The sequence below is a fragment of the Nomascus leucogenys genome, chromosome X (genome assembly GCF_006542625.1).
Source record: "Nomascus leucogenys isolate Asia chromosome X, Asia_NLE_v1, whole genome shotgun sequence".
In the NCBI taxonomy this organism is placed as follows: domain Eukaryota; kingdom Metazoa; phylum Chordata; class Mammalia; order Primates; family Hylobatidae; genus Nomascus; species Nomascus leucogenys.
The window spans coordinates 74,151,251-74,174,209 of NC_044406.1; the positions used below are offsets into that span (position 1 = coordinate 74,151,251).

A 22,959-nucleotide genomic window follows, 5' to 3' on the forward strand; every position below is an offset into this window, starting at 1 on the left:
CAGATTGGTCCTGTCTTTAACGTCTTGAATTGAATTTTGTTCATTAACAACAACATGAACTAGGAATTTAAACAGTTATGATGACTATGTAATGCATATTTCTTAAGAATGTATGTTATTTGCTAAAATCATAATGAAATACTATAAATAAAAGTGTCCATTTTAAGATCTTAGATTTCATATTAGAGAGAAAACTGAAAGTTCTTAACTTGCTTAAATGACACAGTCCTGAGCAGTGAATACATCTAATTATGTTCCCAATATACATTCAAAAGGAAAAGTATTGTTGTGTGTATTTGGCAAAGATTTCTGCAAATGAGCATAAAAATAACTTTCTATGTTCAAACCAGTGAGCATTTCATAGAATTCTATATATATATGGCACTGTTAAGACTCTTTGTCAGTTGAATTATTAAATATTAATCACTAGCAGAAAAAGAAAATATCAGGCTCACATGTTAGACCAATGCTTCTTAAATTTAAAGTCTGTAGAGCTCACCTAGGGAATTTGCTGAAATGCATATTCTGATTCAATAGATTTGGGGTGGGGCCTACAATTCTGCATTCCTATTAAGTTCCCATGTGTTGCCACCATATGAGTAATAAGGTGGTAGACAAAAGCACCTGTTGTAATTCCGTCACATGTTAATTACTTTGCTTAAACAGATAGTTATGGGTGAGTGGACAGAGGGAATTCTTACTGAGGACATGACATTAGAGCTGAGATATGAGTGGCAAGAAGGAGCCAGCCATGTGAAGGTCTTGTGAAAGAGCAAGGCAGAGAAACCTGCAGATGCAAACAACCTGAGATGCAACAAGCTTTGGCTGGACAATGGTTAGCAAGGGGGAGTGATAAGAGACGGTTGCAGTGATCTGAGATCGCACCATCGCACTCCAGCCTGGGTGACAAGAGTGAAACTCCGTTTCAAAAAAAAAAAAAAAAAAAAGAGAGATGAGACCTATGAGAAGTTTGAAATGGGAAGTCCTTGGGAAAAGTTAAGGAAAACAGTACTGTTATATGTTTTGAAAATCACTCTTGAGGCTCTAAGAAATGTAGAGGAGCTGAACGATGCAGCCATGTTAAGTGGTTATTATAGTTGTCATGGTTACAGTGGAGCTGGATAAAAGTATATGGATTTTCTTCTACTTGTATATTGGGCTTAGAAAATGCCAGCCCAGGTAGAGCAGACATGAATTTAGCCCATGTTACAAACAAAATATTGTCTTTAAAATGCAGATTTTCCTGGCATAAGGCTTTCCTACATACCAGGACAGATTCCACCTAGAATGTAGATCTATAAGTCAAAGTACCTTCATAAGACAAAGAAAAAATTGGGAATTACTGAAAAATCATTTTTCCAGAACAGTTCAGGGTCATATGTGTAGATGGATTTATCCAATTGTCACTTTTAAATTGCTTATGCCATGACGGAGAAGATAGTATTTGGGAACTCTTACACAGATAGGGCCCTTAAGTTCAACTGCTCATGTCTCTTACAGGACAACCACAAGTTTAGTTTGAACCTTGAACTTCTCTTAAAGATATATATCCCTTGAATTGCAGAAAACCGTGTACAAAAATAGAAAAATATAATGAACCTCTATATAGCCATCACCCAGCTTCAACAATTATCACTTTATGGCCAATCTTGTTTCATTTGTATACTTCCTCACTTATCCCTTCATCCGCTTACACCTGATTAGCTTATTTTGATGCTTCCTTCCCCCACTGGTTTAATTTGTAGCAAATCCCAGACATGTTTGCAACAATTTTTGAAGGATATAGCACAATTCTTAACATGCCTACTTCCAAGGGGAAAATGACTCGTCTTCTATGAAGGCAGAGGAACAAAATAATCATCTCATTTAACTCTTTCAACTTCCCCTTGTGAGAACCAAGAAAAAGTTGACTAGGCTTGGAATTCTATACAGTACGATTTTTTTTTGAACTAATAAGGCTTTAGAGAAGCTGCAGGACTAGATTAAAACCTTAGAATATAATTGGTTTGAGACCATTCCCAATCTCCCAACTTTTTACAGCTCCACCCTGTCATTCCAAAAGAATTATAACTTGTAAATTTGGAACTGATTGAGAAAGATCTCTTAGAGTCTTGGATCTTGGATAAGAACCGGATATTGTTATGAGGGGTCTTTAGATTCCTAAAGGTCCTGCAGAAGAAATTGGCCAATTTGTAACTTCAAGGGTATAGCACTAGATGTCCCAAACTAAAACTGGATATTGTTATGAGGGGTCTTTAGATTCCTAAAGGTCCTGCAGAAGAAATTGGCCAATTTGTAACTTCAAGGGTATAGCACTAGATGTCCCAAACTAAAAATGTGTCGCTTGCCTGTTTCAGTTACGCCTTTCTCTGAGCAGTACCCAAGTAACTACTCCAAAGGGAACTCTCCTCCGTTTTAAAATCTGGACCAATTGACAGTATTGACACTATCTCATTTAACCTATAATGTAAGTCCTAGTCACCTCCCATCTGATTCCAAAACCCTCTTATCCTAGATTCCAGCAGCATTCACCCATGATGACATGGCTGGCTCTTCAGACCCTTTTAGGGAACTAGAACAAAAAGCCTATATTTTCTCCCAGTTAAAGAAATTCGTCTGTCTTATTGGATCTTGGCACATATGAATTATAAGTGTTCAACACTGTTAGCAAACAAACTACAGAATCAAAGCCTTACATTGGAAACACTGTTCCTTAACATAAAGGATCTCTGGAACATATACTTCAATTTGAAAAAGAATTATTTTAATGTGGTAGGATGGGAAACCAAACATAAAGGCTATGAACTTAACAACATCTCATTGTCTGTGTCAGGCTAATCTAAGATTACCAAGACTGCCTAGTTATCTAATTTTCTCATATAACAATTCTGAGGTATGTCTTCTTCAGGACTAAATATTGTTGAATGTTTTATTAAGAAAGATGCACTTGTTTATTACTTCCTTTATTTAAATGTTTTCTATGTACTATTTCATATATCCTAAGTTGTGCATGAAATACTTCATATTTTTTAACTGGACAAAAAGTACTATGGAAATCCAGTCAATTTAGTTTTGGCATGTGGTGGGGAAGATGTACCTCATAAGGAAACCTTTTCACAACATATTTACTTTCAAAAGAATTATTTTCAGAAGAAACATGTCATCTTTGTAGATTGCAATAATGGGAAAGGTGTGATGATGGCTTTTTGTTAAGGTGATCTAAATTGGGTAGTGAGATGGAAAGTTTTTTAAAGCTTTATTTTGTTCCTTTTGTACTGTCTATGTTAAGAAGGAGTAAGGCAGCAAAAGCACCATTACAAGGATGGGAAGAATGCTTTATGGAACAAGTGAGTTATGGAACTTAGAAATCTAAGTTTGAAAGCAAAGACATTCTAATTTAAAGAAGAAACTTGCTTCAACTGGAGGTTGAACTATGTTAAAGTAGTCCACATAAGGAAGTTTTCTGCTTTTGTTTTTTCTAATGAGAGTGATGCTTGTTAGCTCCAACATAAACATTCACATGATTATAATTTCCTGACAAAAATATACAGCTAAGCTAAAAATCCTTCTGCATATTTCCCACTTGGACTTTCACACAAACCATGTAAATACTTCACATATTTTATTTAGACACATAAACATTACTTTGCATGTCATTCCACAGTCTCCATTTTATGTGACAAACCTAAAGTGAAAACATACTGGAATAGAAATTAGATAAATAGGCACTCCTCACCTGACAACTTTGAAGTTTTCAGAGATAAGCAGTGTGAAACTTATGAGAGGGAAATATATCACTACTAACTCTATTGATCTTAATCACAAATTGGAAAAGAAATATATATATATTCAAATAGTCATTTAAATATATAGAACAGCTCTTTATATCATCACATTTTGTATTACAATTTTAAAAATTGTTAAGTATGATAAGGACGTTGTTATGACCCCAATTCACTATCCATGGATCAAGTGAGCCAATAAAGTGCTGACTTCTTACTTTTTAAAATCTTTGTGGATATATAATAGGTGTACATATTTACGAGGTACATGAGATATTTTGATACAGGCATGCAATGTGAAATAATCACATCATGGAGAATTGGGTATCCATCCACTCAAGTATTTATTTGTGCTACAATCAATCCAATTATACTCTTAGTTATTTGTACAATTAAGCTATTATTGACTATACTCACCCGGTTGTGCTATCAAATACTAGGTCTTATTCATACTTTCTAACTACATAGTTTTTGTACACATTAAGCATCCCCAGTTCCCCTCACACACCCCTTTTCCTAGCCACTGGTAACCATCCTTCTACTCTCTATATCCATGAGTTCAATTGTTTTGACTTTCAGATCCCGCAAATAATTGAGAACATGCAATGTTTGTCTGTTTCTGGCTTATGTCACTTAATATAGTGACCTCTAGTTCCATCCATGACTCCTTAACTGCCCCCGAATTTTGGACACTATTATTTTTAAGTATTTTGGAAATTTCACACCGTTCTCATTTTTAAACCTTAATAATAGCAGTTTCCTACCAAGCTAATAAAACTTCCCCTTATATTATTTGTAATGTGTGCATAACATAGTACACTTTTGTTACAGTTACATATATGAATAGTTAGCAGAGGAGAAACTCCTCTGTTGTTCCTACACCAAGGGAAAAAAATGTAAGGACTGTATAGCTTATGAAGAATATTAACATTTTTCTATCACAAAATATTGATAAAATTGGAATTGTATCAATCATGTTATGGAGCTTAACATTTTAGCCGAAATATTAAGATAATATAAATAAGGCTTTTAGCTTCATATCAAGACCTATTTGGACACTTCTAGAAAAGAACATTAAAAGTTTTTTCCTCATTTATGGTTTGATTTAGTGTAGTGCCTCAACTGTTTTTAATGGTGTCCTAGTATAATGCATAATTATTAGAATATAATTATAAGGCATTACAGAATTTTATGTGGATACTTGAAAAGATATTTCAGTGCAAAACTTCAAATTACATATCCAAATGTCTTTGTTGCCTTAATCTATACTTGGACAAAGGCAACATTTTAATTTTTGCTAAGTCTTAACTTTAGCCAAATGGGTTGAAATTTAAAATTTTCATCCTCATCTTGCATTGAAAAAATACTTGTGTTCACTTATGTTCACTTTGTAAGGTCATTAAAGCCCAATTGCTAAATCAACTTCTAAGTATACTAAATACTCTGCTACAAAATATTTCTCCCAAGTAGGATAAATCTATCAAGTATTTATTGTTGCTATTTTTATTCCCTAAGTCTTTATATCTATGTAATATTTCAATGATATGTTTGCATACCACTATGAAAAAACTTACCTTCCTTCCACCTACTACTACCATATTGTGTTATATGTTTTTTAAGAAGTAGGTAGGCTCATTTGGGGAAGGTATGCTTTGAAAGAACAGATCTGCCAAGGGACTAATATGTACTTAGAACCAGAATAGCATACTGTATAATTTAGTGGACTTAGTTATTTCAAAAGATATTATTCCACTTCCCTGCTAAATGAAATTAATCATCATCTTTGACTTAACTATATCTTCAAGAGGTGAAAATAGCATGTAATAAAGCATATCTTTTGGTCGTCAGGCCTACTGTGAAAAGCAAATACAGACTGTATATATTATATACTAGCTGGTATTTTTTGCTTCAATTGTATTTTATCTCTTGTTAAAAAAACATGATTTCATCTTGTAACTGAACTGCACATAGAATATCAGAGAAAATCTTCTAATGGCATAACTTGTAAAATCTCTACCCCAAAAAATTAGTGCGATATCTAGGAGGTACCCTATCTGAAACATAATGAGTTATGTTCTACAGTGTCTGCAATCAAACTTTAAACAATCAGGTCCCTCTTTCAGTTAGTATGTTGTTATACTGAATACATGAGTGTTATGGAAAAGATTTAGGTCTCATAAATGGCTGAAGAAATTGTCATCTACAGAACTAATTCATTCCATTACATTTCTTGGGTAGCAGCATGGTTCCAAATTCTGATTGGTCTTTAGTGATGGAAAAATAACAAAGTACTAATGCAGAGACACACACACACACAAAAGACGCCTTTGAGTTGTAATACTTTAAAGTGGATCCATTCATGGCTAGAAAAGAAAAAAAAGGGTTATCTTACAACTGGTTCATAATTAAAGTCATTGTTACTGTATGCAAAGTTATGGAAAATTATTTAAATTGATGTGTATAAAACCAAAGGACATGTATTGCACTTTTGTGGCACTCTTTTATATATATATATATATATGAAACAATGATTTGTCTTTCTTACTTTAGTCGTGGTATGTTTCAAATGACTTTAAGCAAGAGTGAAGGATAATTAAGTAGATTTCCTTCTTTGTAATATTTAGAGTTTAAATATGTCCAATCTTCTCTTAATAAATATGGATTTTCATCTGTGAATGCATTTAAATATATTCTGACTTTGCTATCAGTATCTATAGATTCTTCAAATATCAATTTTGATTTTTACTGCTGCACATTTTTAATGGAGAGAGAAGTAGTGGCTACTATTCTGTAGAATCTTTATTTGGCAGGTCTTCATATTGCCACCTCTGGGATACATGTGGTTAGGGTTAGTAGCAGCAATTGCTTCTCAGTCTTAACTTTGGGCATCAAATTATCTTTGAGTGGCCAATTTTAAATTCTATGGGTTGATAATTAGTAGTAAGTAATTTTCAGTTAACGACCTAACAAAAACAACATTTCAGAGTTTAAATGCAGTTATTTTTACTTTGGGATTACTAAACATTGGTTGTTTTCATTAATGATAACAACCATACTTAAAAGATTGATGGCTGGATTGTAGTTAAAGAAGGGCTTCAGCGCTAAAAAAACTTTTTGAATTTTTTTGTTGACTCAAATATTTGAGCTTGTTCAACCAAAAGATGTTTCTAAAAGTTATTTAACAGATGTTTAGATGTTTAATTGTATTAACTATACATCTGAAGCGTAATTTTTAAATATTTTTCAAAAGGTTCTGCAGAATACTGGATTGATATTTGTATATTTGTCTATTGCTCTCCACGGTATACTTAAGCATTTTAAGGCTTTTATTGAAGTATAATAAACATGTAAAAAAAAAGGACATATAAGTATTTAAATAAATGAATTTTCCCAAACTGAACATGCATATGCAACCATCTCCCAGATAAAGAAACAGAACATTATTAAGACCCTGAATCTCTCCTTATGCTTCCTTTTAATCAGTATCCACCCCTCAAAGATAACCATTTATTTATTTAATAGCCATAGATTTAGTTTTGGTTACTTTTATACCTCAGTAGTTTGACAGGTAGATAATTTTATCATAAGAAGTCAAAGAGTGTCATTTTCACAATGTTTTAAGTCATATCTGTATGATTTGAGAACTAGGATCCTCAAACATTTCTCTGTTCATTTCACCAGAAGGATATCACACATTCCTATGATCCCTACCAGTGGCTTACTATTAGAATCTCTTGCACCAGTGTAGGAGTATATAATTAGGAAAAAAACCCAAGGGCATTCTGTTAGCAGAGTTTTTCAACCTCAACACTGTTTATTAGGGGCTGAATAATTCTTTGTTATGGGAGACTGTCCTGCACATCGTAGTATGTTCAGAAGCATCCTAGTTCTCTAACCGCTAGATGCCAATAATACCCACCCCTCTGGTTGTGAAAACCAAAAATGTCTCTAGACATTGCTAAATGTCCCGTAAGGTACAAAATTGCTGCTGTAGAGAGCAACTGTGCTAGGGAATATATAGTTGGCCCTTGGTATTCATGGGTTCCCCACCAATGATAGGTTGAAAATTTTCAGGAAAAAAATCATTACTGAACATGTACAGACTTTTTTTTTACTGTTATTACCTCCTAAACAAGATAGTATAACACGTACTTAGAATTTACATTGAATTAGGTATTGTGAGCTAGAAATGACTTAAAGTATACAGTAAGATGTGCATAGGTTATATGCAAATATTATGCCGATAAGGGACTTGAGCATCTACAGATTTTGATATCTGCAGGGGATCCTGGAACCAATCTCTCATGGATATTGAGGGACAACTATATATCCCCTGTTTGATGATCATTACTTTAAAAGTTAATAGAGCAATATGTAAAAGTTTTAGGGAAGTAGCTCTCAGTCCTTTATAAGAAGATTTCAATAATCAGTCCCCTTAGCAATGGATTGGACCACTTAGAAAGATGCTAAGGTCCATGTCACCTGGCCATCTTGGAGGATGTTGTAGAAGGTAGAGTAAATATCGGAGTATATGATGTTTAAGGTACTCTTCAGCAGCCTCACTATAACTGTGGGATTTAAAGCTGGAGGATGTTACAATCTAGTGAGGAAGCTAGAAACATCTCTTCTTTCTAAATCCTAATGTATAATATATATATAAAATCCACAGGAATAAGTACCACATGCAAGATTGCAAGACAAATTCTATTGAAACATGCCTGTTCTCCATTTTCCAGTTGCCTTCATAATTGTCTATAACATTTGCTACCTGCTTTAGAAAAAGGGAAACTGTTTTGGAAAATTTGAATGGAACCCATTCAATAACTACCGAGCTAGGCAAGAAAATAAATAAAATTAGCATATCACTAATGTTAATTTTCTTTCTTTTGAGGGGCAAAAATTATATTTATATTATAGCTTAAATAATCAATTATATTGCCCCATGTATGAATCTTTCCAAAATTTCTTAATTCCCACTATATATCAATAATGGAAACAGAAAATCTCAAAAGAAAAAAATACTCAAAGTTTCTAGTTCACTTGATATTTTACCTCAGTTTTAAAAGGCTGTACATATATAGTCAAAATAGGGCTAAAAATGCCCAAGTGAACTTACACAAGTGTATTTGTCTTCTGTTTTCTCAATCACAATAGTCTGTGTTTCACTACCTGGTGGTATATATTCGTAGTCATCATACAGGAGGCCTAGGATTGGATATTGTGTCCTGTACCTGTAGACAAGAAAAGAGTTAGTTTACAGGCTGCATGAGAAAAATAACTTTCATTCCTTTTTAGTCACTCCTAGTTTGATTACCCTAATTAAGCCAATTCGGCTCTGAATGACTTTTTAACTGTTACTGAAAAAACAAAAAAATAAAAAACCCTATTTCAATGGACAAAGATGTACAACCATTATTTTCAAGAAAATAAAATAGAGGGACTTCTGTTTCTGGCCATGATGGACCACTGGTAGCACAGGACCGTGACCCCAGAAAAGAAAAGCAAATTATACGGGCCCTACAAGTGCCTAGCTCACTGTCTAGAGAGATTTTCTTGGTCACGGGATAAGGAAAAGGAAGCCAAACAGATACCAGCAGTCTCACAAAGATGAGGTGATAAAGTTTAGAGTAAATATAGGCAAAGACACCCAGAGTTTGTGGGGCAGAGTATCAGACAGAAGAGAGCTACATAGATAGAGAGAGGTCAGGACAGCTGTAGAGGTTTTCCCAAGAGCCTTTGGGTGAGTACTGATCAGTGTGCCTGTATGTGAGGAAGCTACCAAGACTTAGGAAATAATGACTAGAAAGGAGCAGGCTGGCAATTTTGGGAAGTCTCATAGGGATGGTAATGTTTTGTGTTCCACTAACCAAACCAGAGTGAAAAGCTCTCCTGATATAGAGGCCATCAGATAGATAACCACAGAATATTTCCTTAGCAGTGGGATAAAATTAGCCTCAAAGTACAAGTTATTCTCAAAGAGTTTAAAAGCAAGGCTTGAATGTACTAAATTGTTTCCAAGTAATTTCATCTCAGAACAAAACTCCAAATATTTTAAGTAATACCCTAGTGAAAATCTAAACCTCAACAATATAAAATCACAATTCATGGCATTCAATGAAAAATGAAAGTCATGCAATAGATGATAAGACTAATAATTAAGAGAAATATAAATTAGTAGAAACAGACCAAGAGACAATACTGATAAAAAAATTAGTAGGCAAATGTGCGTCTATTAGAAACATACAAAATATACAAGGTATATTCAAGAAGTTAGAGGAAAGCATGAACACAATGAGGAGAGAAATAGAGAATATAGAAAAGATCCACATTGGACTACTAAAGATTAAAAAAATTAGATGGAATTAACAGCAGATTAGGCACTGCATTAAAAAAAGACCAATAAATTAACAGCAGGTTAGGCACTGCATTAAAAAAAGACCAATAAATTTGAATACATCAAGATAAGTAATCTAAAATAAAATATAAAAGAAAATGGAAAAAAATGAATGCAGCACGAAATAACTGTGGAAATATCAAATGTCCTTATATACATATAATTAAAGTCCTGCAGGATTGGTGGCAGAAAAAAATAATCGAAGACATAATGACCAAATTATTTCCAAGTGTGATGTAAAGCTATAAATACATGTATCCAAGAAGCTCAGTGAATGTGGAAAAAAAGAAACATGAAGAAAACTACAGAGAGGCACATCATTATCAAATTGCTGAAAACCAGTGAAAGAGAATCTTAAAAACAGCCTCAGAGAAGAAAGGACATTATTCAAAGAACAAAAATCATAAGATTAACAAAAAACTTCTCAGTCACAATGAAAGTCAGAAGACAGAAGAGCAACATTGTTAAAGTACTTTTTAAAAAAGAAATGTAAAAAAACTCCCTAAGCTGATAAGCAACTTCAGCAAAGTCTCAGGATACAAAATCAATGTGCAAAATTCACAAGCATTCCTATACACCAATAACAGACAAACAGAGAGCCAAATCACGAGTGAACTCCAATTCACAATTGCTTCAAAGAGAATAAAATACCTAGGAATCCAACTTACAAGGGATGTGAAGGACCTCTTCAAGAACTACAAACAACTGCTCAAGGAAATAAAAGAGGACACAAACAAATGGAAGAACAGTCCATGCTCATGGGTAGGAAGAATCAATATCATGAAAACGGCCATACTGCCCAAGGTAATTTATAGATTCAATGCCATCCCCATCAAGCTACCAATGACTTTTTTCACAGAATTAGAAAAAACTACTTTAAAGTTCATATGGAATCAAAAAAGAGCCCACATTGCCAAGAGAATCCTAAGCCAAAAGAACAAAGCTGGAGGCATCAGAATACCTGACTTCAAACTATACTACAAGGCTACAGTAACCAAAACAGCATGGTACTGGTACCAAAATAGAGATGCAGACCAATGGAACAGAACAGAGCCCTCAGAAATAATACCACACATCTACAATCACCTGATCTTTGACAAACCTAACAAAAACAAGAAATGGGGAAAGGATTCCCTTTTTAATAAATGGTGCTGGGAAAACTGGCTAGCCATATGTAGAAAGCTGAAACTGGATCACTTCCTTAGACCTTATATAAAATTAACTCAGGCCGGGCACGGTGGCTCACGCTTGTAATCCCAGCACTTTGGGAGGCCGAGGCGGGCGGATCACGAGGTCAGGAGATCAAGACCACGGTGAAACCCCGTCTCTTAAAAATACAAAAAATTAGCCGGGCGTGGTGGCGGGCTCCTTTAGTCCCAGCTACTCGGAGAGGCTGAGGCAGGAGAATGGCGTGAACCCGGGAGGCGGAGCTTGCAGTGAGCCGAGATCACGCCACTGCAATCCAGCCTGGGTGACAGAGCGAGACTCCGTCTCAAAAAAAAAAAAAATAATAATAATTCAAAATGGATTAAAGACTTAAATGTTAGACCTAAAACCATAAAAAACCCTAGAAGAAAACCTAGGCGATACCATTCAGGACATAGGCATGGGCAAAGACTTCATGACTAAAACACCAAAGCAATGGCAGCAAAAGCCAAAATTGACAGATGGGATCTAATTAAACTAAAGAGCTTCTGCACAGCAAAAGAAACTACTATCAGAGTGAACAGGCAACCTACAGAATGGGAGAAAATTTTTACAATCTATCCATCTGACAAAGGGCTAATATCCAGAATCTACAAAGAACTCAAACAAATTTACAAGAAAAAATCAAACAACCCCATCAAAATGTGGGCAAAGGATATGAACAGACACTTCTCAAAAGAAGACATTTATGCAGCCAACAGACACATGAAAAAAATGCTCATCATCACTGGCCATCAGAGAAATGCAAATTAAAACCACAATGATCTCAGGCCACTTAGAATGGCGATCATTAAAAAGTCAGGAAACAACAGGTGCTGGAGAGGATATGGAGAAATAGGAACACTTTCACACTGTTGGTAGGACTGTAAACTAGTTCAGCCATTGTGGAAGACAGTGTGGCAATTCCTCAAGGATCTAGAACTAGAAATACTATTTAACCCAGCCATCCCATTACTGGGTATATACCCAAAGGATTATAAATCATGCTGCTATAAAGACACATGCATATGTATGTTTATTGTGGCACTATTCACAATAGCAAAGACTTGGAACCAACCCATATGTCCATCAATGATAGACTGGATTAAGAAAATGTGGCACATATACACCATGGAATACTATGCAGCCATAAAAAATGATGATTTCATGTCCTTTGCAGGGACATGGATGAAGCTGGAAACCATAATTCTGAGCAAACTATCGCAAGGATAGAAAACCAAACACCACATAATCTCACTCATAGGTGGGAATTGAACAATGAGAACACTTGGACACAGAGTGGGGAACATCACACACTGGGGCCTGTCGTGGGTTGGGGGGAGGGGGATGGGATAGCATTAGGAGATATACCTAATACAAATGATGAGTTAATGGGTGCAGCACACCAACATGGCACATGCATACATATGTAACGAACCTGCACATTGTGCACATGTACCCTAGAAGTTAAAGTATAATAAAAATTTTTCAAAAATGACCAGCTTACTCGTCTATTCACAACAAAAATACTTTTGAATAATGAAGAATTGATAAAGACTGTTTTCAGACTTAAAAGGCCAAAAGAATTCTTCACCAGAAAAGAAGCATGATAAAAAATGTTAAAAGAAGTTTTTAAGGCAAAGGGAAAATGATGCAAGATAGAAATTTGAATTTGATCAAAGTAATACATAGCACCAGAAAAGACAAATATGTAGGTAAATTTAAAACATTGTTTTTCTTATTGTTAACATTTCTTTAAAAGATAGTTGGCTGTTGAAAACAAAAATAATAGTGTATTTAGGGGCTAATAATATATGTAAAATAAGTATATATGATAAAAATAGTAGAAGTCATATTAGTCATATGAAGGGGAAATGGAATTTGATTATTACACAGTTGTTATGCTACATGTGATGGGATATAATATTATTGGAAGTAGGCAGTGATCACTTAAAGAAGAATATTATGAATCCTACAGCAATCAAAAGAAAGAAGTATACTTAAGAAGCTAATGAAATAGGTTAAATGAAACATGAAGAAATAATTCATCCAAAAGAAGAGAGGAAAAGAGAAAGAAAGAAAATGTGAGGTAAATAGAAAACAAATAGCAAGATAGTAAATTTAAATCTATCCATATAGATATGTATGGCCTAAACACTCCAATTAAAAAGCAAAGACTGTTAAATTAGATAAAATCTCAAGACCCAACTACATATGCTATTTACAAAAACCATACAATCCTTAACACTTTAAATACAAACTAATAGATTAGTGTAAAAGGATGGAAACATATGTATCATGCAATTTCTAATCAAAAGAAAGTTGGAGTAGTTATGTAAATATCAGATGAAGTAGCCTTCAGAACAAGAAGCATTAGTGCAAATAAAGGGTGATTTTATAATGATAAAGGTGTCAATTCATTAACAAAATATAGCAGTCCTAAATGTTCATTCATCAATAAAACATAATAATCCTAAATGTTTATGTACCCTCCCAGCAGAAATTCAAAATATATGAAGCAAATACTGACAGAACTGAAAGGAGAAATAAACAAATCCGCAATTACAGTTGGAGATTTTGGCACGCCTTTCAAGGTAATTGATATAAGTAGAAAGAAAATTAGTAAATATATAGATGAAATCCCCAAATATGTGGAAACCAAAAAATATAAATCTGAAAAACCTGTAGATCCAAGTACAAATTAAAAGGGAAATTAGAAAATATTTTGAACTGAATGCAAATGAAAATATAACTTACCAAAATTGTGGGATGCAGGTAAAACAGTGCTTAAGTAGAAATTTATAGCATTCAAATTTTATATTATGAAAGAAGAATGGTCTAAAATCACTGACCTATGTTTCCAGGTTTTGAAACTGGAAAAGAAACAGAAAAGTAAGTGGAAAATAACATAAGCAAAAACAAAGATAGGAGAAGAAATTAGTGAAATAGGAAAGAGAGAAACAGTATAGGAAAATCAATTAAATTGAAAGCTGGTTCTTCAAGAATATCACTAAAATTGACACAACTCTAGTCAGACTGGTTAGCAAAGAAAGAGAACATAGAGTTTACCAATATCAAGAAAGAAAGAAGGGATATCCCTATAGGTCCTGCAGTCTTTGAAAGAATAATAAAGAAATATTATGGCAATTTTATGCCAAAAACTTGGCAATTTAGATGAAATGCACAAATTCCTCAAGAGACACAAACTACAAAAGCTCACTCAAGAAGCAATAGATAATCTCAATAAGTATGGGTCAATTTTTAAAATTGAATTTACAATTAGATGCTTTCACACAAAGTCAACTCCAGTCCAGGATGACTTTACTAGTTAACTCTACCAAAAAATTAACAAATAAATAATGTCAATCTTACATAAACTCTTCCAAAATATAAAATAGTAGGGCATACTTCTCAACTCATTCTATGAGGTCAGCATTACTCTGGTGACAAAGCAGTCAGAGGCATCATGAGAAAAGAAATGTATAGGCTAATATCACTAGTAGAATACAGGTGTCAGATCCTTAACAAAATTTTAGCAAATTGGATCTAACAATATATAAAAAGGATACTACATTAATCCAGCACAATTTATCCCAGTAACAAAAGTTTGGTTTAATATTCAAAAATCAACAATTCATCATTTTAACAGATCAAACAATAAAAACTTATGTTAGGGTTTGGGATTTTAAGAATGGAGAAGTAAGGAGTTTGATAGACACTCTCTACAATAAAACAATGATTCAATTATTTCACTGGTGAAAATTACATACTTTTTAAAAATTAATCATTTAAAGTCTCTGGAACTCATTTAAGGGAGGACAGCAAATAGAAAAATATTCAAGAAAATATACTAAACCTTGTTAAGAACATTGAAAGTCTATGATATTTGAGCCATGACCTGCTTCATCCAACTACCTCCTACCCCTCAGCTCCTGTTTCGGGCAAGAGTGGTTGAGAAGTCATACTCTCTTCCTCTACCCTGTCCCCCACTTGTAGAATGGAAACTCTATACCAGACATGGCAGGCTGAAAATATTGGGTTCCTGATCAACTCCATCCAACATGCTCCTTGGTCAGAGATTCTACAATGAGAGGAGCAAGCCAAGGAGACCATAGGCTGCCACCTCCCCTCAATGCCCACTGACAGAACAGAGATTGTCACTGGAAAAAGTGGGTACCTGCCCCAGTTCTGGTTCAGTGGCACAGGGATTCTTCCCAGGTTGAAAGGCAGTGATATGGTTTGGCTGTCTCCCCACCAAAATCTCAACTTGAATTGTATCTCCCAGAATTCCCACGTGTTGTGGGAGAGACCCAGGCAGAGGTAATCAAATCATGGGGGCTGGTCTTTCCCATGCTATTCTCTTGATAGTGAGTAAGTCTCATGAAATCTTGTAGATTTATCAGGGGTTTCCATTTTTGCATCTATCTCATTTTCTCTTGCCACCGCCATGTTAAGAAGTGCCTTTCACCTCCCACCATAATTCTGAGGCCTCCCCAGCCATGTGGAACTGTTAAGTTCAATTAAACCTCTTTTTATTCTCAGTTTCAGATATGTGTTTATCAGCAGCATGAAAACAAACTAATACAGGCAGTCTATAAGTACAAATGCTATACAGCTCTGTGTGATGGGACTGACTTCATTTGAAACAGATAATGTAAAAATCCACATCCAAGAATGTTGCTGAAAATAATGGTGGACTTGGTGGAGAGCAATTAAGAGGAGGCTGGAGGCTCTAGAATACAAGCAAAATGGCAGAACAGCCTGAAGATAAATAGAGAAAGAGATGGCTAAAAAGAGTCCCCCTGAGACTCTTTTATGGGAGTCAAGAAAGCTATGCACATGTGCTAGGCCACAACCACTCAGGCGCATGCAGAACAGAAAGTGGGGGAAGAAATGAAAGCATATCACAAGCTGGACAGACCATCAACATAGGTCACATGACTCACTGGCGCAAGGGGCTTAAATGTAACCTCTAACAAATTGTTGAACAAAAAGTTGCTCTGGTCCAGGGGCAGTTCCTAGGAAACCAAGCTAAAAATAAAATCAGGTTCATACATGGCAGTCTGGACAACCACGTGCATGCCCAAGGCTGCAAGCTCTCATGTGCAATCAGGGAGGGAGCTTCCAATACACTAGTATCTGGCTGAATGTGGGTCAAAAAAATGCAAATATCCTGAACTGCGATGGCAGCTCCCAAGCCACACATATATCCAGTAGTGTAAAAATATAACTGAGTAAGGTGTCATAAGCACAACTTTTTACCACTAGGTGGCTTATTCAAGCCCGGGGGCATCCCCTGGGTAGTTCAGTCAGAAGGGAAAAAACAAACAAAAAAACCAAAACCAAAACAAACAAACAAACAAAAAACCAAGAGAAAAAAATCTGAAAAGGGACATTAGAAGACAAACAATTTGGAGAAAACAAAAGATTTTGAAAAATTAATTTAGGGAAAGTACTAAGTACATAATCAGGCAGAAAACCCCTAGCAAGAGGTGGGGGTGTGGGAACAGGGATCAGTATCCAGAGTTGCTACAGCATATTATTCAAAATGTCTAATTTTCGGCAAAAAATTATAAAACATGCAAATAAAGAAGAAATGCTGACACATAAAGGGAGGGAGGAAAGCAGGCAATAGAAAATAATTTTTGTATTTTATTTATTTTTCAACTTATATTTCAGAACAAGGGAGTACAAGCACAGGTTTGTTACAAAGGTTTACATGATGCTGAGGTTTGTGGTATGAATGATCCTATCACCCAAGTAGTGAACATGGTACCCATAGTTTTTCAGCCCTTGCCTGCCGCCATCTCTCCACCCTTCAGTAGTCCCCAGTGTTTACTGTTCCAATCTTTATGCCCATGAGTATCCCATGTTTAGCTCCCATATTTAAGTGAGAAAATGCACTATCTGGTTTTCTGCTCTGTTCGTTTTATATAGGATAATGGCCTCCAGCTACATCCATTTTGCTTCAAAAGACATGATTTTTTTTTTATAGCTGCACAGTATTACATGGTGTATATGTACCACATTTTCTTTTTCCAGTCCAACATTGATGGGCATCTGGGTTGATTCCATGTTTTTGCTATTTTGAAATAATGCTGCAATGAACGTGCAGGTGCATGTGTCTTTGGGTAGAATGATTTTTTTACTTTGGGTATATACCCAGAAATGAGAATGCTGGGTCAAATTGTAAACTCGTAGTTCATTGAGGAATCTCCAAACCGCTTTCCACAGTGGCTGAACTAATTTACATACCTACCAACAGTGCATAAGCATTCCCTTTGATCTGCACCCTCACCAGCATCTGTTGTTTCTCGACTTTTTAATAATAGCCATTCTAACTGGTGTGAAATGGTATCTCATTGTGGTTTTAATTTTCATTTCTCTGATCACTAGTGATGATGAGCATTTTATTCATGTTTGGTGGTTGCTTGTATATCTTCATTTGAGAAGTGTATGTTCATATCCATTGCCCACTTTTTAATGATTTTTTTGCTTGTTGATTTAAGTTCCTTACAGATTCTGCATATTAGAACTTTGTCAGATACAGAGTTTGTGCATATTTTCTGCTATTTTGTAGGTTGTCTGTTTACTCCCTTGATATTTTCTCTTGTTCAGCAGAAGCTCTTTGGTTTAATTAGATACCATTTGTCAATTTTTGCTTTTGTTGCCATTGCTTTTGACATCTTCATCATTAAATCTTTGTCTGTGCCTACGTCTTCCAGGAATTTTATAGTTTTGGAATTTACATTTAAGTCTTTAGTTCATCTTTAGTTTATTTTTGCATATAGAGTAAGGAGGGGTCCAGTTTCAATCTTCTGCATATGGCTAGCCAGTTATCCTGGCACCATTTATTGAATAGGGAATTCTTTCCCCATTACTTGTTTTTGAAAGCTTGGTCAAAGATCAGATAGTTACAGGTGTGTGGCCTTATTTCTGGGTTCTCTATTCTGTTCCATTGGTCTATGTGTCTGTTCTTGTACCAGTACCATGCTGTTTTGGTTAGTGTAGCCCTGTAGTATAAATTAAAGTTGAGTAGTGTGATGCCCCCAAGCTTTGTTCTTTTTGCTTTGTATTGCCTTGGCTATACAGGCTCTTTTTTGGTTCCATATGATTTTTAAAAGTTTTTTTGTAGTTCTGTGAAGAATGTCAAAGATAGTTAAATGGAAATAGCATTGAATCCGTAAATTGCTTTGGGCAGTATGGTCATTTTAACAATATTGATTCTTCCTATCCATAAGCATGGAATCGTGTTCCATTTCTTTATGTCATCTCTGATTTTTTTTTTTTGAGCAGTGTTTTGTAGTTCTACTTGTAGAAATCTTTCACCTCCCTAATTAGCTGTATTCCTTTTTATGGCAATTGTGAATAGGAGGTCACTTCTGATTTGGCTCTCTGCTTGACTTTTGTTGGTGGATAGGAATGCTAGTGATTTTTGCACATTGATTTTGTATCCTGAGACTTTGCTGAAGTTGTTTATCAGCTTAAGAAACTTTTGGACAGAGATTGTGGAGTTTTCTAGATATAGGATCATGTCATCTGCAAACAGGGTTAGTTTGACTTCCTCTCTTCCTATTTGGATGCCTTTATTTCTTTCTCTTGCCTGATTGCCCTGTTCAGTACTTGAATGTTTGACATTCAATACTATGTTCAGTAGGAGTGGTGAGAGAGAGCATACTTTTCTTGTGCTGGTTTTCAGTGGGAATGCTTCCAGCTTTTGCCCATTCAGTATGATGTTGGCTGTGGGTTTTTCACACATGGCTCTTATCATTTTGAGGTATGTTCCTTCCATACATAGTTTATTGAGAGATTTTGACATAAATGGATGATGAATTTTATAGAAAGCCTTTTCTTCATCTGTTGAGATAATCATGTGTTTTTTGTCTTTAGTTGTGTTTATGTGATAAATCACAGTTATTAATTTGTATATGTCTAACCAACCTTGCATTCCAGGGATGAAGCCTACTTGATTGTGGTGGATAAGCTTTTTGATGAGCTGCTGGATTTGGTTTGCCAGTATTTGTTGAGGACTTTTGCATCAATGTTCATCAAGGGTATTGACGTGAAGTTTTCATTTTTTGTTGTATCTCTGCCAGGTTTTGATATCAGGATGATGCTGGCCTCATAGAATGAGCTAGGGAGGAGTCCCTCTTCCTCTATCTTATGGAATAGTTTCAGCAGGAATGGTCCCAGCTCTTCTTTGTACATTTGGTAGAATTCAGCTGCGAATCTGCCTAGTCCTGGCCTTTTTGTTGTTGTTGTTTGGCAGGCTATTTATTGATGCCTCAATTTCAAAATTCATTATTGGTCTGTTAAAGGATTAAATTTCTTCCTGGTTCACTCTTGGGAGGGTGTATGTGTCCAGGAATCAATCCTGGACACAGCAAAAGAAACTGTCAACAGAGTAAACAGACAACCTACAGAATGGGCAAAATGTTTTTGCAAACTATGCATCTGATAAAGGTCTAATATCCAGCTTCTGTAAGGAACTTAAACAAATTTACAAGAAAGGAGCCAAGACGGCCAAATAGGAACAGCTCCGGTCTACAGCTCCCAGCGTGAATGATGCAGAAGATGGGTGATTTCTGCATTTCCATCTGAGATACCGGGTTCATCTCACTAGGGAGTGCCAGACAGTGGGTGCAGGACAGTGGGTGCAGCGCACCGTGCGTGAGCTGAAGCAGGGCAAGGCATTGCCTCATTCCGGAAGCGCAAGGGGTCAGGGAGTTCCCTTTCCTAGTCAAAGAAAGGGGTGACAGACGGCACCTGGAAAATCAGGTCACTCCCACCCTAATACTGTGCTTTTCCAATGGGCTTCACAAACGGCACACCAGGAGATTATATCCTGCACCTGGCTTGGAGGGTCCTACGCCCACAGAGTCTCGCTGATTGCTAGCACAGCAGTCTGAGATCAAACTGCAAGGTGGCAGCGAGGCTGGGGGAGGGGCAACTGCCATTGCCCTGGCTTGATTAGGTAAACAAAGCAGCTGGGAAGCTCAAACTGGGTGGAGCCCACCACAGCTCAAGGAGGCCTGCCTGCCTCTGTAGGCTCCACCTCTGGGAGCAGGGCACAGACAAACAAAAAGACAGTAGTAACCTCTGCAGACTTAAATGTCCCTGCCTGGCAGATTTGAAGAGAGTAGTGGTTCTCCCAGCACATAGCTGGAGATCTGAGAATGGGCAGACACCCTCCTGAAGTGGGTCCCTGACCCCCAAGGAGCCTAACTGGGAGGCACCCCCCAGTAGGGGCAGAATGACACCTCACATGGCAGGGTACTTCTCTGAGACAAAACTTCCAAAGGAACGATCAGGCAGCAGTATTTGTGGTTCACCAATATCCGCTGTTCTACAGCCACTGCTGTGCTGCAGCCACCACTGCTGATACCCAGGCAAACAGGGTCTGGAGTGGACCTCTAGCAAACTCCAACAGACCTGCAGCTGAGGGTCCAGTCTGTTAGAAGGAAAACTAACAAACAGAAAGGACACCCACACCAAAAACCCATCTGTACGTCACCATCATCAAAGGCCAAAAGCAGATAAAACCACAAAGATGGGGAAAAAACAGAGCAGAAAAACTGGAAACTCTAAAAAGCAGAGTGCCTCTCTTCCTCCAAAGGAACGCAGCTCCTCACCAGCAACAGAACAAAGCCGGACAGAGAATGACTTTGATGAGTTGAGAGAAGAAGGCTTCAGACGATCAAACTACTCCGAGCTACAGGAGGAGATTCAAACCAATGGCAAAGAAGTTAAAAACTTTGAAAAAAAAATTAGACAAATGGATAATTAGAATAACCAATGCAGAGAAGACCTTAAAGGAGTTGACAGAACTGAAAGCCAAGGCTTGAAAACTACGTGAAGAATGCAGAAGCCTCAGGAGCCAATGCGATCAACTGGAAGAAAGGGTATCAGTGATGGAAGATGAAATGAATGAAATGAAGCCAGAAGGGAAGTTTAGAGAAAAAGGAATAAAAAGAAATGAACAAAGCCTCCAAGAAATATGGGACTATGTGAAAAGACTAAATCTACATCTGATTGGTGTACCTGAAAGTGACGGAGAGAATGGAACCAAGTTGGAAAACACTCCACAGGATATTATCCAGGAGAACTTCCCCAATCTAGCAAGGCAGGCCAACATTCAGATTCAGCAAATACAGAGAACGCCACAAAGATACTCCTTGAGAAGAGCAACTCCAAGAAACATAATTATCAGATTCACCAAAGTTGAAATGAAGGAAAAAATGTTAACGGCAGCCAGAGAGAAAGGTCAGGTTACCCACAAAGGGAAGCCCATCAGACTAACAGTGGATCTCTCGGCCGAAACTCTACAAGCCAGAAGAGAGTGGGGGCCAACATTCAACATTCTTAAAGAAAAGAATTTTCAACCCAGAATTTCATATCCAGCCAAACTAAGCTTCATAAATAAAGGAGAAATAAAATACTTTACAGACAAGCAAATGCTGAGAGATTTTGTCACCACCAGGCCTGCCCTAAAAGAGCTCCTGAAGGAAGCACTAAACATGGAAAGGAACAACCAGTACCAGCCACTGCAAAAACATGCCAAAATGTAAAGACCATCAAGGCTAGGAAGAAACTGCATCAACTAACGAGCAAAATAACCAGCTAACATCATAATGACAGGACCAAATACACACATAACAATATTAACTTTAAATGCAAATGGGCAAAATACTCCAATAAAAAGACACAGACTGGCAAATTGGATTAAGAGGCAAGACCCATCAGTGTGCTGTATTCAGGAAACCCATCTCACATGCAGAGACACACATAGGCTCAAAATAAAGGGATGGAGGAAGATCTACCAAGCAAATGGAAAACAAAAAAAGGCAGGGTTTGCAATCCTAGTCTCTGATAAAACAGACTTTAAACCAACAAAGATCAAAAGAGACAAAGAAGGCCATTACACAATGGTAAAGGGATCAATTCAACAAGAAGAGCTAACTATCCTAAATATATATGCACCCAACACAGGAGCACCCAGATTCATAAAGCAAGTCCTTAGTCACCTACAAAGAGACTTAGACTCCCACACAATAATAAAGGGAGATTTTAACACCCCACTGTCAACATTAGACAGATCAACGAGACAGAAAGTTAACAAGGATACCCAGGAATTGAACTCAGCTCTGCACCAAGTGGACCTAATAGACATCTACAGAACTCTCCACCCCAAATCAACAGAATATACATTTTTTTCAGCACCACACCACACCTATTGCAAAATTGAACACATAGTTGGAAGTAAAGCACTCCTCAGCAAATGTAACAGAACAGAAATTATAACAAACTGTCTCTCAGACCACAGTGCAATCAAACTAGAACGCAGGATTAAGAAACTCACTCAAAACTGCTCAACCACATGGAAAGTGAACAACCCGCTCCTGAATGACTGCTGGGTACACAACGAAATGAAGGCAGAAATAAAGATGTTCTTTGAAACCAACGAGATCAAAGACACAACATACCAGAATCTCTGGGACACATTCAAAGCAGTGTGTAGAGGGAAATTTATAGCACTAAATGCCCATAAGAGAAAGCAGGAAAGATCCAAAATTGACACCCTAACATCACAATTAAAAG

At 36.4% G+C, this 22,959-nt stretch overlaps 1 protein-coding gene across 2 annotated transcripts in view; it reads right to left on the reverse strand.

Annotated features, from left to right (window-relative positions):
- Positions 1 to 4,107: 4,107 nt before the first annotated feature.
- Positions 4,108 to 22,959, reverse strand: part of POF1B (POF1B actin binding protein) — a 103,593-nt gene continuing 84,741 nt past the window's right edge. Inside the window, exons 16-17 of one of the 2 annotated variants that reach the window (XM_003269016.4) lie at positions 8,899 to 9,013; positions 4,108 to 6,145 (exon numbers count right to left, since the gene is read on the reverse strand). In XM_003269016.4, coding sequence (XP_003269064.1) covers positions 6,140 to 6,145; positions 8,899 to 9,013 — 121 coding nt within the window. In that variant the 3' untranslated portion in view covers positions 4,108 to 6,139. Of the gene's footprint in view, positions 6,146 to 8,814; positions 9,014 to 22,959 lie in introns of those variants that run through there. The other variant, XM_012498739.2, reaches the window with a different exon arrangement.